Source organism: Adiantum capillus-veneris, chromosome 9, assembly GCF_014529385.1.
Source record: "Adiantum capillus-veneris isolate H3 chromosome 9, ASM1452938v2, whole genome shotgun sequence".
Classification (NCBI taxonomy): domain Eukaryota; kingdom Viridiplantae; phylum Streptophyta; class Polypodiopsida; order Polypodiales; family Pteridaceae; genus Adiantum; species Adiantum capillus-veneris.
Genome location: NC_140939.1, coordinates 132,523,483 through 132,541,990, shown reverse-complemented (window position 1 = coordinate 132,541,990; position 18,508 = coordinate 132,523,483). Strand labels below are relative to the sequence as shown.

Here is an 18,508-nt window from a genome sequence, read left to right as displayed (position 1 = left end):
AGCTAAGCCTAACTCCAAATTGAGGTGGTGGTGATTTGGCCACGGTGTCCATTGGACCACCATCCGTATCACTTGCCACGTGTCACTGCCCAGGTGAGAGTCCGTCCAGTGTGAACTCCAGCCCAACTGCAACTAATTGCATGTCCTGTGCCAGTTACACTGTAGCCCTGCTACAGCAGCCAAGAGATGGTTGGGCCGATTGACATTGAAATCTGACTAGTAAAGAGGTGGCTAGTCTCAGTGAAAGTCATTTAGGGCCCTTGGTAGGACTTTATAATATGGTAGGTACTAGGAATTAAACCAAATGGGGCAAACTGGACACAAGGCAGTAGGAGAGAAACCTGCAAGCCAATACACACATCCAGAAGGCTCATCTCAGCTGGGGGCACCCAAAATTAAGAGGGTTGATTTGAAGCTCATAAGTGAGTACAGTGTGTGTGTTAGTAGTGGGTGCAAGTGATCACAGTTTTAATGGAAAGCTTGCCTTTGTCCCTTGTCTCATGTAGCACAATGATTTTCTCTCATGAATCTCTCTCCCCCCTTTGCACATATGGTAATGCCCCATTAGTTGGGCTACTTAGATAACCATGTATAGTTATGTGGGTTTTATGCATGCTTGCCAAGGCAAGAGACTTATAAACAGGAACCGGATTAGCTAATTGCTAATCCTCCACAGGTACGCATAGCCCCATCCCGACAAATTGCGAAAATGGAGAGTTCTCTTGTGTAAAAACTTGTCCAAATCAAAGGGGAATTGTCCCATTGTGTGCGGGAGCTCGTGAGACATGCGTACACGTGTTTTCTCCACTCAAAATGATCCAAAACAGAAAATTACAAGGTACTGTGTTTATTTGCAGGTTTAGGGTTTTGCACCTAAACTGCAAGATAACACCAAGGGAGCCTCGGGGAAGCCTTGGGGGGCTTATACAGGGCTTTGGCACTTAACACTTACCAAAACAAGAAATTACAACATGCTGAAATTGACCTGCAGCTCACCAAAAAGCCTATAAAATGCAAAAGAATCCGTCCTAGACATGTACTTTTGACCTACAGGTTTTTGGCACCGTTATGTTACCAAAATTGGGTTTAAAACCTGCAATTTCAGACCTTGACAGGTTTGAACAGCTTGGTGAGAGTTTGGGTCGTTTATTTGCAATTGAATAAAGAAATACTGAAAGGAGCGCCAGTCTTTGGGGCCTGCCGGGTGTCGTCGTCGACTTGGGAGCGCTCTAGCTACCAAGTCGTGGATTGTTTTGAAGTGGTGAATTCCACTTATGTAGTTGGTCTACAATGTCACTCTACACGAAAAGACAGTTTTAGTTGGTTGTGGGTTCACACTTGGTGGACTTGACACATGGGAGGAGTGGTGGTTTAGAGGACATGGCCAGTTCTTCTCCGCCACAGTTTGGGGATAGGTGCAACTGGACAGTCAGAGATATTTGATGATATTTGTTGGTTGCCCTTTTGGGGTTGTATATATGGTCACATTTGCTTGAGTCGGTAAGACACTGTTCTAGTTGGTATATGAGTCTTGAGTCTAGCTTCGAGTCGAGTCTACATCACACACAGCACGCTCCCTGCACATCATGAGCCTCGACACCCCCATTGTACGCGTGAGTTCTGGGCTTGGAGTAGAGAGTGTGCTACCATGCCAGAGTTTGTATTGGTTCATCCAAGTTAGTCGAGTCCCATGTTGTTCAGGTTCTACTGTTGAGTTTGTTGTTCTATTGAGTGACTTGTTTGCTATATTTTCATCCTCTACAATGTTTTCTTTCTGTTGGAGTGATATTTCATGCACATTGCACTGAGGAGCACCCACAGTAGAGACAACGACACATTATTCCCGCTACAGGTGCTCTCATTTTTGGCACGCCCGGTGGGACCTCAACTGAAGTCTCACCATGTTGTGCCTACAGGTTGAGGAGCTAGCCCGTTTAAGCTCTCTCTTGTGTTGGTCTGCTAGTCTGGACTAGAATAGCCCAGCTTGGTCTGTCTAGCTCAGTCCTAGCTGGTCTAGACACTCGTCTCTAGTCTAGTCACTCGTCCTGGTCTAGTCTGACGTCCCCCTGGTCTAGTCACTCGTCCTGGTATAGTCTCTTGTCCTGGTCTAGTCACTCGTCCTTGGCTAGTTTCTCGTCCAAGTCACTCACACTGGTCTAGTGGAGTGTGGACGAGCTAAGTAAAAGTCTTAGTGCCCAAAGCTTGGGTGGTTTCTGATTACTACATGACACATACGAGGCAGTCCAAAGATCAACAGTCCATTACTGAGTCCTCCGAAGTACTACCATCGACAATGCCACCCCTTTGTGCCGAGAAGTCTACCAGCCTCGTTACCCCTACCTTCCCACGCGGCTACCTCCACTCCCTCAAACAGTTCTTCACCTCCCAGGTCACCTTCCCCAGTACAGCTCTCACCCCCTGTGCTAAACAATCTCTTGAACAAGCTCCTGTACAAGCAGCCATGGAGGAGCTTACCAGCGTCCTGGCTAAAGTGAATATAAAGTTTTCGACTTTCGAATGACTCTCCACAGAGGATGCACACGACCATTCTAGGAGATTTGTCTCCCTCTGCAGAGGTCGTGGGCTTAACAGAGAAGACGCTTACCTAGTGCTCTTCCCTTCAACCTTGGATGGCTTAGCTGATAAATGGTACAGTCAGTTTGTTAAGAACCATTTTACAACTTGGGCCACGTTACAAGGGCGGTTTTGTGAAGCGTTCAGACTAGGGGACTTCCAAGAAAAGGTTTTGGATAAATTGGCAAACCTCATGCTACAGCCGCATGAGACTTTTGCAAAACTCATGACAAGGAAAAAGTTTCTGGTCACAAAGCTTCCTCGACAACCAGGAGAATGCATGGTCAAGAAATGGGTAGAGAAGGCTCTTCCTAAGACTTCTCAACAAAACCTCAGAGAGAGTCTCCGACCTGATGCCACTCTGGAAGAATTTGTTGCTGCTACTACTAGGATAGAGGGGGCCAAGAAGCTGTTCACCGACTCTCCTCAGGTAGAGACTACCTCAATATTTTTGGAAAGTTTCTCTGACCCTTTGACTTCTTTATGCTGGGAGCTCGAAGCCCTGAAGTTACAACATGCTCTTCAAGAGGAGAGAGCATTTTCTCTTCGACAAGAGAAGCGTCCACATCAAGAAGCTTTGGACCAGATCAAGCGGGAGCTGGAGGAGCTTAAGGCTCATCACGAATCTAAGGCTATGATCGAGTGTAGCTCCTACCATTCTTCCAAACATCCTCCGCAGGAATGCCCGCTTCTAGCTTACTATCACTTCTACTATCTGAAGGGACTGCAGCAATTACAGCAGAGTCTCGCCCCTACGCTTCAACACGACTTGGCTCCTGCATCCAATATGGTTTCTCCCTATGGCCATCCAAACCACATGTCCCCTTTGTTGACAGCCTCTCCTACTATGCAAGGTATGCAAAGCGCCTTTCCATCTCAAAAGTTTTTATCATGCTAGTGCCCCCTTAGGTCCTCGACGCTTATACACCTTAGCCTCCACCCCCATGCAACAAGAGCAGAGACCACCTCGTCCCACGCCTCGTTCGTCCAATCGCCCCATTTTGTGCTACAGGTGTGGGGACTTTGGGCATTACGAAAGCAATTGTCCCTTGCCCGAAGGGTCTCCGCCTTGCCGTCGTTGTCTTGAGGCTAAGGATCACTATAGTAAAGATTGTCCGAAGCAATGGGAATCCACCTCTTCCAACCTCAGTCAAAACCAACAAGAGTTCACATTTCCGAAGATCAACCTGATTGCGGTAAGCACCATTCTTCAATCATCACCTGCTACACATGTGGTGACACTTAAGGATAGGGTGCAACAAGTGGAGGAGCCATTTGGTGTCCTCACTAGGTCACAACGAGCAGCCCTAGGCCTCAGTCTTCCTGAAGTTCCGGCTCTTCCAATTCCTCCTCAAAAACCTAGTCCATCTGCAACATCTGACAACCCACCCCTCAATGCCGACTTCTATGCTATCTGATATTGAGGGTGCCTTCTTGGAAGCAGTAGCTGACTTGCAACAGATCAAAGTCCTAGAACACACTTTGACCAAAAACGAGAAGCCTACAACGGAAAGTATCCTGAGGAACACCTTTCAGCAAGTCTCTCTTTACGACATGCTAAAGCTCAATGCAAATCTAAGAAGTGACACCCTTACAATCGTCCAACCTATGTACGCGGGTGTTGGGCCTAGTGGCGGGCACCTCCCTATACAACCCTCAGAGTCTTACTTGATTTCCTATCCGGCCGCTCCCCTCACCAATTATAGGAGTCTTCCTCTCACTGTATCTATTCTTGGGCGCCAATTCTCCGGTGTCATAGTCAATGGTGGATCAATCTGATGCCTGTTTCACTATGTTGGCTTTAGGTCTGCAGCCTACCCTCCTTGGTCCCTTGACAGTAACATTGGCCGACCAGAGGACGATCTACTTAGTGCGCATAGTAGACAAGGCGCCTATGCAAGTATAAGACTTCACATTTCACTTGGATTTTGTTGTGGTTCGTCTTCCCCAGGTTGAGGGAGGTTTTCCTTTTCTCATCGGTACACCATGGCTGTAGCACACTAAAGCACTTCACGATTGGGAAAACGACGTCATGTGGATCCATACTCTTGGCTCCCTAATGCAACCAATTCGACTCGAAGGAGGTATGGATCCAGTGGTTCATCATAGGTCTTTGTCAGTGGAGTCCAACCCCGACCTGCAACAACCTACCCCACATGAGTGGTCTGATGAAGATCTATTGCAGTGGTTGGAGGCTACCACATCGTTTCCATGCTATGTGGTCTCTATTTAGCCCTTGCCCACTGATCCACCCTCTTCTTCCCTTGCTCCTCCAGCTGAGACTAGTGCGCCACATCATCCAAAAGCTAGTGTGAGTTACTAAAAATCATGTCTGTTGTCCCCTTGATGGAAGCCATCGTCCTTGGTGAACCTATCACACATCATAGAAGGGGGAAGAAATCTCTTTTGCAAGAGTTCACCACTGTCTCACCTCTCCCCTTAGCCTCCTCTGTGTCCCACTTCCCGTCCACGCAAAAGCACTCTGCTGTGTCTGAGGATTTACCCTTCAAGGAGCTTCCAACGGGATGGTTACAAGAGGTGTAGCTAGTGAGGGTGCATCAAAAGATGAAGATTGAGCCGCCTCTTGGAGCTTTGAGACATCATGGGCTGGTGTCTAATCAATGTGAAAATCCCCGACCTGCAACAACCTACCCCACCTACTGGTCTGATGAAGATCTATTGCAGTGGTTGGAGGCTACCACATCGTTTCCATGCTATGTGGTCTCTATTTAGCCCTTGCCCACTGATCCACCCTCTTCTTCCCTTGCTCCTCCAGCTGAGACTAGTGCGCCACATCATCCAAAAGCTAGTGTGAGTTACTAAAAATCATGTCTGTTGCCCCCTTGATGGAAGCCATCGTCCTTGGTGAACCTATCACACATCATAGAAGGGGGAAGAAATCTCTTTTGCAAGAGTTCACCACTGTCTCACCTCTCCCCTTAGCCTCCTCTGTGTCCCACTTCCCGTCCACGCAAAAGCACTCTGCTATGTCTGAGGATTTACCCTTCAAGGAGCTTCCACCGGGATGGTTACAAGAGGAGTAAGCAGATTTTCACATTGATTAGACACCAGCCCATGATGTCTCAAAGCTCCAAGAGGCGGCTCAATCTTCATCTTTTGATGCACCCTCACTAGCTACACCTCTTGACCCCGTCAGAGAAGTCAACTTGGGTGACCCTGACGACCCTCAGCACATCCTCTTAGCAACTTGGTTATGGGATCATCCGGCGCTACTCGATCAGGTACTCTCTTTTATGCACTCCTTTAAGGATGTTTTTGCCTGGGCCCTGGTCTTACAAAGATTTGGAAGGAATCCCACCAGAATTGGGTCTGCATACTATCTCTCTGGTTGAAGGGGCTAAACCAGTCAGAGGCCGAGCTTATAAGCTTAACCCTAAGTATGCAGAGGCTGTCAAGAAAGAGCTAGAAAAATGCAAGCAGCAGGGATCATTGTCCCAGTGGAGCACTCTGAGTGGATATCACGCATGGTCATAGTGCCCAAGAAGCAATCCAATAAAATCTGCGTGTGCGTCGACTACCGTGCCCTGAACAAGGTCACTATCCCATAGGGTTTTCCCACACCCTTCACTGAGCGTGTGTTCGAAGATGTGGCAGGGCACATACTTTACAGTTTCATGGATGGGTTCAGTGGCTATAATTAGTTCGGCATCCATATGGGACATCAGCTCAAAACGGCTTTTGTGACTCTCTGGGGTATTTTCATTTACATTAGAATGTCTTTTGGGCTGAAAAATGCTCCGCCTTCTTTCAATCGCACATTATATCTCATCTTTTGTTCTTTGCTCACGCATCTTCTTCGCATATTTATGGACGATTTTTCAACCTTCTCGGGTGCTCAATGTTCAACCCTAGTGGAGAATCTAGAGAAGCACCTTGCCCAGCTCTCTACCGTCTTCCTTAGGTGCAGGGAACCACGTCTAAAGCTCAATCCAAACAAATGCCTTTTTTTGGTCATTGAAGGCACACTTCTAGGCCATGTGGTGTCTACTAAAGGTTTAGCGTCTCTGACCCAGAGAAGATAGTAGCCATCTTGAAGTTGCCTCCTCCCATTAATCCCAAAGGTGTTCAGAGCTTTGTAGGCCACACAGGCTATCATCGCAGGTTCATTGGGATGTATGCACAGGTTGCCCAACCATTGACTCGTCTTACCAGTGCTACTGTACCCTTTCAATGGTCAAAGCCTGAGACTGAAGCATTTGCATACCCCAAAAAACATATAACTGAAGCAGCTGCCTCCGATTGGTCCCTCCCATTTCATGTGCATACGGATGTCAGTCAACTAGATGTGGGTACTGTGCTGACTCAACCTAGCAAGGAGCTCAACCTGGATCGACCTGTTCAATATGCAAGTCGGCTGCTCATCAAAGCAGAGTGCAACTATAGCACGACAGGAAGGGAAGGTTTGGCTATTATGTATTCTCTACAAAAATTTTGTCACTATTTATTAGGGGCGCACTTCACAATTATTACTGATTACCATGCCCTACGTTATCTGCTTAACAAGCCACAAGTTGCAAGTCGAGTGTGGTGTTGGCTACTATTTCAGGAGTTTGATTTTGGGGTGGTCCTCCATCCAGGCAAGCATCATGTCATGGCTGACCACCTCTATCGCGTTGAAACAGGTGAAGGCGCTACATGGATTGTAGATGACTTTACAGATCGCAGTCTCTTTAAGGTGGATACAACTCCAGAATGGTACGACGATGTCTTGCATTTTCTATCTACTGGCATGTACCCAGAGAATGCATCTCCCTTGCAGAAGCGAAGGTTGCTGTTGAAGTCTCGACCATTCACTATCATTGGCAGCCAGCTCTACGAGTCAAGCCCAGATGGTATTATGAGGTGGTGTGTCTCTCCCCATGAAGTTGAGCATATTCTTGAGTATGCCCACAATGGTCCCACTGGTGGCCTTTACCTTGGTCACATCACCGCCCAAAAAACTCTACAAAGTGGTCTCTCATGGATTCAGGGATGCAGTTGCTTATGTCAAAGTTTGTGATGTTTGTTTTCGATGTGGACCGAGACCAAGTAAGCAGTCCGGGGTATGGGCTCTGCTTACATGTCTGGTCTCTCCCAACTGGAAGAGAGTCGTTTGTTAGCTTCCAATTCACTCCAAGCGAAACAACTCCGTCGTAAGGCATGGCATGATCGTCATCTTCGCAAGCCAAAATTCAAGCCCGGATCATTAGTGCTACTCTATCAGGCTGGCTACCAAAGGAAATCCAAAAAGCTCATTCCTGCTTGGCAAGGCCCTTACAAAGTGCAGGAAATTCTTCCCCAAGGAGCTGTTCAATTATCCATCCTAGAAGGCCTCCCTCTGTCCCTAGTCAATGGATCTCGGATTAAGTATCATTCCGCCCTTTAAAAGTCTCTATTGGCTTTCCCCTTTGGTGATCTGAACCGAGCTCACTATTCAATAGCTGCTTTCATTCCCTCTCCTACCTGAGTTCACCTCTTCTCTTTGAGTAGGTCTACTTTGTGTTGATGGGTTTAGGTTCTGGTTGTCCTTGGTGTAGTTCGTGCAAAGCACCAAGTGTATGCTATTCTTAATTTTGCTCGTTGCTTTTCTTGGGTCACTCATCATATCACTCTTTTCTTTACAGCTACTCCTTAAACCATTCTGGGCACTGGCAATCCTCATTAACTATGGTGTCTCTAATCCTCATTGTCTATTGTGTCTCCGATGTGTCTCTGATTGCTCTCACTGAGTGGGTGTGGAGGTGCTTTTCATAAAGATCCTTTACAATTCACGCTGCAAGCTGCATTCAGTAATTAACCTTACTTGTGAGCACTCCCTTGTCCATGCTTCTGTTGATTTGCTTCTGTTTTGACAAAAGATTACTAGCAAGTGCTCTGTCTATCTCTCGCAAATTCTCTCCTGAGTGCTTCTCTCGGCATCGCCCTCGCCATGGGTTAGCCAGTCGCCCTCTCCTCTCAGCCTCACCCTCGCCATGGGCTCGCCAGTCGGCCCCACGCTGGCCTCGCCCTTCGCCTTGACCCGGCCCTCACCCTTCGCCCTCGCCATTCGCCATTCGCCTACTTTGCCTCGCTATTTGGCGTTCGCCTTTTGCCAGAGGCTGGAAATTAAATTGACGTAGCATAAATTTTCCCATGTCAAGTTTAGCTTATTTGAAAACCATCTCCCAGCGACTTTTAAAACTTTCTGTAATTCGTGTGCGGGCGCTACTGCAGGTCGAACCAGCAGACAGCGCCCAATCTCCCCTCACCTCTCTCCTCTGGTCTTACACCTCCCATCGCAGCCCCATCGGTATCCCCTTCTCCATCGCTGGCTCTGGGCGAATTGGCAGGACAACACTACAGCTCTAGAATTCGCTGATCTCAGATTGCAGGCCTGCGCCACAGCCAAACCCCTCTTCATCGTGGAAATGCATTCCATGTATTTCAATGTTTCTCGATGTGGATTCTGGAACTGCAGTTTCATATGCCTTTGTGAAAAAATGTATGCTTTTGTGGGCAGTTAATGAGTTTGAAATTCTCTGAACCAGTAATTCCATTGCAATTGTGATCACCAACAAAATGGTTCTCATAAGAAATCGGGATCAGCACCTCCAATTTGAGCAGGAGTCCTCTGCCTCCTCTGGGGATAGCAGTGAAAGTAAGTCGGACTATGCTCCGAGTTCAGAGCATCTGTCTGAGGAATCCTCCGAAGAAGATCTGCACCAATCCGTTACTCCAGGCAAGGTGTGCCCCCCTCTTGGTGCCACATCCCTCACAACTACAGCTCAAAGTTCTACTCATGTTCTTGCTATGGCACTACAAGCAGACACTTCGAAAGCTCATTCGAGGGATTCGAACAACTACCACCTACTATGGAGTTTGGACACCCAAGGTCGGCTTCCTCACAGTTTCACGGACCCTCCGTGGCCTCCCTCTCCCAGTCCACCTCGTGCCATCCTTCTCCCTATTACAGTGGCTTTCCCGGCTTTCCACCCCAGCTGCTCTACCTTCTCACCCTACCCAGTCTGCTTCTCATGGGGTTGGTGCTCCCTATCCAATGTACCCTCCTCATACATATGGCCACTACCCTCCACCATACACCGGCGTCTTCACCGTCCAGTGTACATAGCAGTAGACCTTTTTGCAGCTCTTTCAATCCACCGCTCTCCGGGACGGGGAGTGGTCTTGTGGTGGGCAACCTGTAACTGGGCTACAATGTCACTCTACACGGAAAGACAGTTACAGTTGGTCGTGGGTTCACACTTGGTGGACTTGACATGTGGCAGGAGTGGTGGTTTAGAGGACACCGTGGCTAGTTCTTCTTCGCCACAGTTTGGGGATGGGTGCAGCCGGACAATCAGAGATATTTGATGATATGTGTTGGTTGCCCTTTTGGGGTTGTATATATGTTTACATTTGCTTGAGTCATAGACACTGTTCTAGATGGTTTATGAGTCTTGAGTCTAGCGTGGAGTCAAGTCTTCATCACACACAGCACCCTCCCTGCACATCATGAGTCTCGACACCCCCATTGTACCCGTGAGTTATGGCCTTGGAGCAGAGAGTGTGCTGCCATGCCAGAGTCTGTACTGGTTCATCTGAGTTAGTCGAGTCCCATGCTGTTCAGGTTCTACTGTTGAGTTGAGTGACTTGTTTGCTATATTGTTTATCGTCTACAACGTTTTCTTTCTATTGGAGTGAGATTTCATGCACATTGTACTGAGCACCCATAGTAGAGAGCACGACACATTATTCCCGCTACAAGTTATAGGTTCAATGTGTCCTAAAGTGCAGGAAAAGTTAGACAATTTATTTACTGGTGAAAGCTAAAGTCTACCGCCATTTAGTAAGGGTACAATCCAAATTCACCTTGCTACATGCAAGCAATTATTATCTAACAAAGTCTGTGAGTGGACTTTTAATAATCAAAAGGCAATTGGATGCCCATAGAAAGTGGGTGGCCCAAAACAGAGTGCAAATCAGCCCTTAAAGAAATCAATCCCTCTCTTTTTGACAGAAAAACAGCCAGCAAACATCCCCCCCTCCCCCCCCCCCTGCCCCCTAGGCCATTTAAATGTGAAATTTTTTTGGTGTGTTAAAGATGTTTGTACTGAAAGTTTAACATGTATTGTCAAAACAAGCACTACTAGAAAACTAATCTCAAACAAATCAAACCAATAGAGTCCTTTATGTGAATTTTACTTGTTTCTCATATTTCATATTTTTAGCTAATCCTCCCATTATGCCATTCAATTTCTTGATATATATTGAATTTATTCAAATGATATTCTTGGCCCTGTGATTTAGATAATTAGTTCCTTTTTAAAAAAAGCAGAACAGGGTTTACTGTTTCTATTGCTTTAACAGATACTCAAAGCTATCGGTGAAGCTTGAAAGGGGCCTTTTGCCAAACAAGGTAGTAGCACGGTTACGAAAAATGGTTGATGAATTCAAGTTGACCCTCCCGGTGATACAAAACTTGAGAAATAAAGCTCTAAAAGAAAGGCATTGGAAGAAAATTGAAGTTGAGATGGGACAAAAGGTAAGGTCTTTCTGCGGTCAACAGCTTGTGAATCCAAACTCAGATCTAGTGCAAGTGAAAATTGGCATTCTGAATCAAGAGTGCATCTGTTTGCTTGCTAGCACTAGTATATTTTGCGGCTAGCAAATCAATGGTTAATATTTTGTATTAATGGTATGGTTTATCTTCTGGTTGCATTGATCCATATGCCCAGAAATCCACAACTATTCAGATAGGAAAGGCCATGCATTGAAATTTATTTCAAAAAAATTATCCTTCTGTTCACAAGGGTTATTCTTGACTTTTGCAAAAAATCACAGAGCACCTCTATAACATTTAATGTTCTAGTAACTTGTGTGTAGCAGAAAATAGCATGAACATAGTGAACATTTCATTAGAATAGTTTCCTAATGAGAATAACAAGAGTGCTTGGGTGGAGAGAGCAACAAAAAGCATAACACCTAGTTAGATAGCATGAACAATACTTCAAAAGAGAGAAATTAAGCTATTGACAACAGTTGAGGACCGGATTTACATGGAGCCGGTCCCCCCTCCAAAAGGCTTTGTATTATGGTTTCTCCCATCAAGAGAGACATTGTACAATACAATTCTTTGTGTTCCTTCAAGACTAGCTAGTGCAATGAAGATGGAAACTTCATGCACTAAGCAAAACACTTATCAAACACAACATCAATTCCCTCACGGTCTCAGACCCAAGATCTCACACACCTTCGAAGATGGTGAGAGCTAGCGCGGTATGAGAGTAGATTGAGAGGAAGGAGTATTCTTACGAGCATGAAGGGCCACCAACGGCTCATAAATGTCAGCCATGTGGTGACCTGGCCACGATGTTCACTAGATCACCGTCGGTACCCTGCCACTACCACGTGTCACTCCCAGCCCAGAGGGTCCGTCCAGTGTAAAACAGCCTAGACCAACTGTACTAACTGTGTCCTGTGAAAGTGACTGTAGCGTGCTACAGGTTGCCCGCCACAAGACCGCTCACCGTCTCGGTGAGAGGAAATACTGAAAAAACTGTGAAAGAAAACCATTAGGTACTGCATCTGCACATCTTTCTTGAAGCAGGTTCTAGGCCCAAAAGTGGAGTTTAGACACACTGCACTGCTTGCAAACGTTTTAAACCTTTGGATAGGCGGGACTCAGTATGATTGCATAATCCAAGAATCCCAATTGGCTAAACAGAATAAAGCTCCACAGCAGAGAGATATGCTCGGTTTGGATCCAGCGCATCTTTATTATCGATAACCATAGTGAGAGGAAAATGACCTGGTCCATGCTTGCAGATAACCTTGCCACACTTTTTGCAACAACACTCTTCTCGAACGGAGGGATGACCATATGCCCGAGTAACACCGCAAGGAGGGATGACCATAAGCTTGAAAGGAGGGTGACCATAAGCCTGAAAAAATTGTTGAGGCTGAGGGGGTAGGGAGGGCTAGATAGGGGCGAGTGGTGGAAGGGGGTGGATAGGGCCGAGGGGGGTTGGCTAGGGACGAGGGGAAGGGAGAGGGTGGGTAGGGGCGAGGGGGGAGGGGGAGGGTAGGGGTGGGGCGAGGGGGGCTGGCTAGGGACGAGGGGAAGGAGAGGGTGAGTAGGGGCGAGGGGGGAGGGGAGGGTAGGGGCGAGGGGGGGTGGGGTGGGTAGGGGTGAGAGGGGGTGGGGTGGGTAGGGATGAGGGCAAGGTGAGGGGGAGGGTAGGGGCGAGGGGTGAGGGGTGGGTAGGGGCGAGGTTGAGAGAGGGTAGGGGCGAGGGGTGAGGGGGTGGGTAGGGACGAGGGTGAGTGGGGGACAGGTTAGGGGCGAGAGGGTGAGGGGGAGGGTAGGGCGAGGACGAGGGGAGAGGTGGAGGGACAAGGGCAAGGGCGAGGGACTAGGGCTAGGACGAGGGCGAGGGGGTGAGAGGGAGGGAGGGACTAGGGCGAGGGGGAGGGGGAGAGGGGGAGGGTAGGGCTAGGGGTAGGGGGAGGGAGGGACTAGGGCGACGGGGTGAGGGGGAGGGTAGGGCGAGTAGGCAGGGGCTAGGGGCTAGGGGAGGAGAGTGTCGAGAGTTGGGTAGGGGGCGAGGGTGAGTAGGGGGACTAGGAGTGGAGGGGATGATGGAGCTCACCTGCTGCTGCTCTCGGCCTAGCTCCACCTCCACCAGCCGTTGAACAATTGAATGCAGGAGCTAGCACCAATGGAGGAGGCCCTGCTGCCAGGAGCCTACAACAGCAGGGGACAGCATTAGTGCCTGCTCTCCTTTGTTTTGGTGACTCTCTTGTAGATTATGGGAACAACAATGTTCGGCGCTCTTGATGATCTCTTTGCCACAACTGTGAACCCTAAGGATGTGGGCATTCAGATTGTGTATAGGATCGAGGGGATAGGGGTAGATAGGTGCAAATAAGGAGCACACAACTATCATGAGCAAGACAGCTATCATGATCTTGGAATTCATCTTGCAGGACTGGCTCTGTAAAGGGAGTTTGGTAGACACAGAGGAGAGCTTTGTTCTGGTCGGAGAAGCAGACACCAAAGGGGTTGATGTTTGAGGGGGGGTGAACTCCTATAGATGAGATTTCTTACTGCTTCTATGCTTCTTCATAGGCTCAGGTGGCACATTAGATTTAGCTACTGTGGAATCATTTGAAGAGGGTGTTCCTTCAGGCACAGAGTGAATAGAGACTCCATAACAAGGCATAGATTTGGTAGTGTCCAACCACTCCAACAGATCTTCGTCTGACCGTTTAGGTGTAGTAGGCTGTTCCTGTTGAGGGTTGGTTTCCATTGACAAAGAAACTTGTTGCACCATTGGATCCATACCTCCTTCTAAGAGGATGGGTTGCATCGGGGAGCCAGAAGTTTGTATCCACATTGCGTCGTTTCCCAAATCATGAAGTGCTTTAGTGTGTCGGAGCCATTGTCTTCCAATGAGCAAAGGAAATCCGCCCTCAACCTGGGGAAGACGAACCACAACAAAATCCAAGTTAAAAGTAAAGTCTTGTACCTGCAAAGGCACATTGTTCACTATGCTCACTGGGTAGACTGTCCGCTGGTCGGCCAACGTAATTGTGAAGGGAGCAGGGCGAGTAGGCTGTAGACCTAGAGCCAACATAGTGAACTCGGGCATCAGGTTGATGCCAGATCCACCATCCACTATCACTCCTGAGAATTTCCGACCCAAAACGGACACTGTCAGGCGAGGGCTTCTATAATCAGTGAGTGGAGCAGCGGGATTGGATATCATATAGGACTCTGATGGTCGCACTGGGAGGTGCCCGCCACTAGGACCTGCTCCAGGATAAAGTGATTGAATAATAGCAAGGGTGTCACTTCTAAAATTTGCATCTACCCGCAACATGTCATAAAGGGACACTTGTTGGAAAGTGTTCTTCAAGACTGTCTCTGCTGTAAGCTTCTCTTTTTCTACCTGTTGTTCTTCTGGTATCTTGATCTTCTGCAGATCGGAAACTGCTTCCAAGAAAGCTTCATCAATATCGGAGAGCAAAGATTTGGATTCTTTCATGGCACTAGGGGATGGCTTGTTAACAGCTGTAGGCAGGGTATCCACTGGTGTGAGAATGTGTGGGGGAGTTGAACTTGATGGAATGCTAAGACCGAGAGCGGCTCTCTGGAATGCTAAGACCGAGAGCGGCTCTCTGCCAACTGGGGCGGCTTATTTTGAGGGGTAACCACGTGGGTAGAAGGGGGCGGCTGAGAAACGGTGCTCACTGCTATCAAGTTGAGTTTGGGAAAGGCAAACTCATTCTGTCTTTTACTTGGGTTCGAAGCCGTGGATGCACGAATTTTATGGCAAACCTTACTGTAGTGATCCTTCGTTTCGGGGCAATGACGGCAGGGAGGGGACCCTTCCCCGCATCTGTAGCACAAAATGGGCCGATTCAAAGGGCGAGTCGAAGTACGAGGTGGTCCTTGCTCCTGGTGCATTGAGTTGGAGGTGGAGGTGGAGGCATAGAAGCTTTGAGGAGATGAGGGAGCATGGGTATTAGAAAAGCTCTGAGAGGGCAAAGTGCTCTGCATACCTTGCATAGGAGGGGCTGTGAGCAAGGGTGGCATATGGTGTGGATGGCCACAGGGAGAAACCATGTTGGATGCAGGTGCTGGCCCTTGCTGAAGAGAAGGACCAAGACTTTGCTGGATTTGTCGCAATCCCTTGAGGTAGTAACAATCCTTGTCCTCATGTCCAGATTTTTCACAGAAGTGGCAGTAAACCCGAAGGAGGCATTCCTGTGGAGTGTGCCCTGGCGAGCGGCATGAGCTACACCAAACCGTAGCCTTAGTCTCTTGCTGACACTTGAGCTCTTCTAGCTCGAGCTTAATCTGTTCCAATGCGTGATGTGGAGGCTTCTCTTGTCTAAGAGAGAAGGACCTCTCCTCTTGAAGAGCTCGTTGTAACTTTAGGGCTTCAAGTTCCCTGCGTAAAGAAGATAAAGGATCAGAAGGACTGCCCAAAAACACAGAGGGGGGTTGGTGAACAGCTTCCTAGCCCCCTCTATCCGCGTAGCAGCTGCGATGAACTCCTCAAGAGTGGCGTCGGGTCGGAGACTCTCATAGTTTTTGCTGAGAACTTTTTGGAAGCGCCTTCTCTACCCACTTCTTAACCATAAATTCACCTGGTTGTTGGGGAAGCTTGGCAACCAGAGACTTGGTTTTGGTCATAAGTTCTGAAAAAGTCTCCTCTGGCTGGAGCACCATGTTGGCCAACTCATCCAACACCTTCTCCTGGTAGTCACCTGGCCTGAAAGCTGCACAGAACTGTTGTCTTAAGGTTGCCCAAGTTGCAAAATGGTTCTCTGCAAATTGGCTGTACCATTTGTCTGCTAAGCCATCCAAGGTGGATGGAAAGAGTACCAAATAAGCATCTTCCCTGTTAAGACCACGACCCCTACAGAGAGATACAAACCTCCTTGCATGGTCGTCAGCATCTTCTGAAGAGAGTCCTCTGAATGTAGGGAACTTGATGTTTACCTTAGCCAAAATGCTAGCCAACGGCTCCATGGCCCCTTGCTGAGCCTGTTGCTCAGTAGCCAACGGCTCCATGGCCCCTTGCTGAGCCTGTTGCTCAGTAGCCTACTGTAGCAGAATAGGAGAGAGCCTTAGTGGCGAAGGTGATTTGGAAGATGTGGAACCGGAGGGAGGAATGGTTGAAGTCGTATGTGGAGGTATGGGTGATGAGGTTGATGGACTTCTAACAGGTTCCAAGGGTCGTCTTCTGTTGTAGTGCTTCAGAGGGCTCAGTAGTGCGCTTTGACGCTCGATTGACCGCCTTGTATGTGTCATGCAGTGACCACCTACCCAACCAAGCTTTGGGCAAGAAGACCTTGAACTGGCTGAAGACTGGTCTAGACTCTACTAGACCAGGCAAGTGACTAGACCAGGCTGGACCAGGGACGAGACCAGGCTAGTAGACCAGGGACGAGGTCTAGACCAGGGTAGACCAGGATGAGGTCTAGACGAGGGTCGAGGAGAACTAGACCAGGGACGAGGACAGGTTGGACCAGGGCGAGAGAACAGTTGGACCAAGCGAGAGGAGAACAGTGCAAGGCAAGGTCGGCGAAGCTAGGCAAGGTAGGCGAAGCTAGATAGACCCAACTAGCTTCAAGATTTGCACCTCATAGAGTGAGATTTCAGTTGAGGTCCCACCGCGATCGCCAAAATGAGAGCACCTGTAGCGCGGATAATGTGTCGTGCTCTCTACAGTGGGTGGTCCTCAGTGCAGTGTGCGTCTCACAAAGACACAACAGCAGACCAGAACATATGACTCGACTATCTCAAAGACTGATACAGACTCTGGCGTGGCAGCACACTCAGCTCCAGCCCAGGACTCACAGGTACAATGGGGGTGTCCAGGCTCAGATGTGCAGGGATGGTGAAGACGTGCTGTGTGTATAGACTCACTACTCTCGAGGACGATGTTGGACCAAAGGTAAAGAAGATCCTACCGATGACCAACCGCTACTACTCATATGTAACACCATAAAGGGCCACCAACGGCTCATAAATGTCAGCCATGTGGTGACCTGGCCACGATGTCCACTAGACCACCGTCGGTACCCTGCCAATGCCACGTGTCACTCCCAGCCCAGAGGGTCCGTCCAGTGTGAAACAGCCAAGACCAACTGTACTAACTTTGTCCTGTGAAAGTGACACTGTAGCCTGCTACACTATGCCCACTGGGTAGACTGTCCTTTGGTCAGCCAATGTAACTGTGAAGGGAGTTGGCGGGTTGGCTGCAGGCCCTCCACTTGCTGCGCCTTATCCTTAGGAGTAACCACATGTGTAGCAGGTGATGGTTGAGGAATGGTGCTTACCGCAATCAGGTTGATCTTGGAAATGTGAACTCTTGTTGGTTTTAAGTGAGGTTGGAAGAGGTGGATGCCCGTTGCTTGGGACAATCTTTACTATAGTGATCCTTAGCCTCAGGGCAATGACGGCAAGGCAGAGACCCTTCGGGCAAGGGACAATTGCTTTGGTAATGTCTATACTCCCCACATCTGTAGCATAGATTGGGGCGATTGGATGGGCGAAGTGGGGGACGAGGTGGTCTTTGCTCTTGTTGCACAAGGTTGGCAGCTAAGGTGTAGAAGTTGTGAGGACCTGAGGGGGCACTAGCATGATAAAAACTTTGAGATGGAAAGGTGCTTTGCATACCTTGCATCACTACAATAGGAGGGGTAGTCATCATGGGTGGCATTTGGTTTGGTTGACCATAAGGAGAGACCATATGGGATGCAGGAGCGAGGCCTTGTTGAAGCGTCGGGCAAGTCTCTGTTGTAATTGTCGCAGTCCCTTCACATAGTAGCACTCCTTGTCATCATGGCTGGACTTCTCACTACAATAGGAGGGGTTGTCAGCATGTTGGCATTTGGTTTGGTTGACCATAAGGAGAGACCATATGGGATGCAGGAGCGAGGCCTTGTTGAAGCGTTGGGCAAGTCTCTGTTGTAATTGTCGCAGTCCCTTCACATAGTAGCACTCCTTGTCATCATGGCCGGACTTCTCACAGAAGTGATAGTAAGTTCAGAGCGGGCATTCCTGTAGAGGATACCTATGAGAACGCCAGGAGGTACACCAAACCATAGCTTTAGTCTCTTGATGAGCTTTGAGCTCCTCCAACTCGCGCTTGATATTGTCCAAAGCTTCTTGATGTGGAAGCTTCTCTAGCCGAAGAGAGAATGATCTCTCCTCTTGAAGAGCTCGTTGTAACTTTAGGGCTTCTAGTTCTTTGCCTAAAGAGGTTAAAGGATCAGAGGGACTTTCTAAAAAGACTAAGGTGGTATCTACTTGAGGAGAGTCGGTGAACAGCTTCCTAGCTCCTTCTATCTCAGTAGCAACTGCGACAAACTCCTCCAGAGTGGTGTTAGGTTGGAGACTCTCTCGGAGTTTTTGTTGGTACGTTTTGGGAAGAGCTTT

General features: G+C 48.4%; 1 protein-coding gene across 1 annotated transcript in view; it reads left to right on the top strand.

Annotated features, from left to right (window-relative positions):
* Positions 1-18,508, top strand: part of LOC147451194 (uncharacterized) — a 168,219-nt gene that overhangs the window by 8,444 nt on the left and 141,267 nt on the right. The window contains exon 4 of the mRNA XM_086520156.1: positions 10,921-11,095. Within this exon, the coding sequence (XP_086376282.1) occupies positions 10,921-11,095 (175 nt within the window). The remainder of the gene's footprint in view (positions 1-10,920; positions 11,096-18,508) is intronic.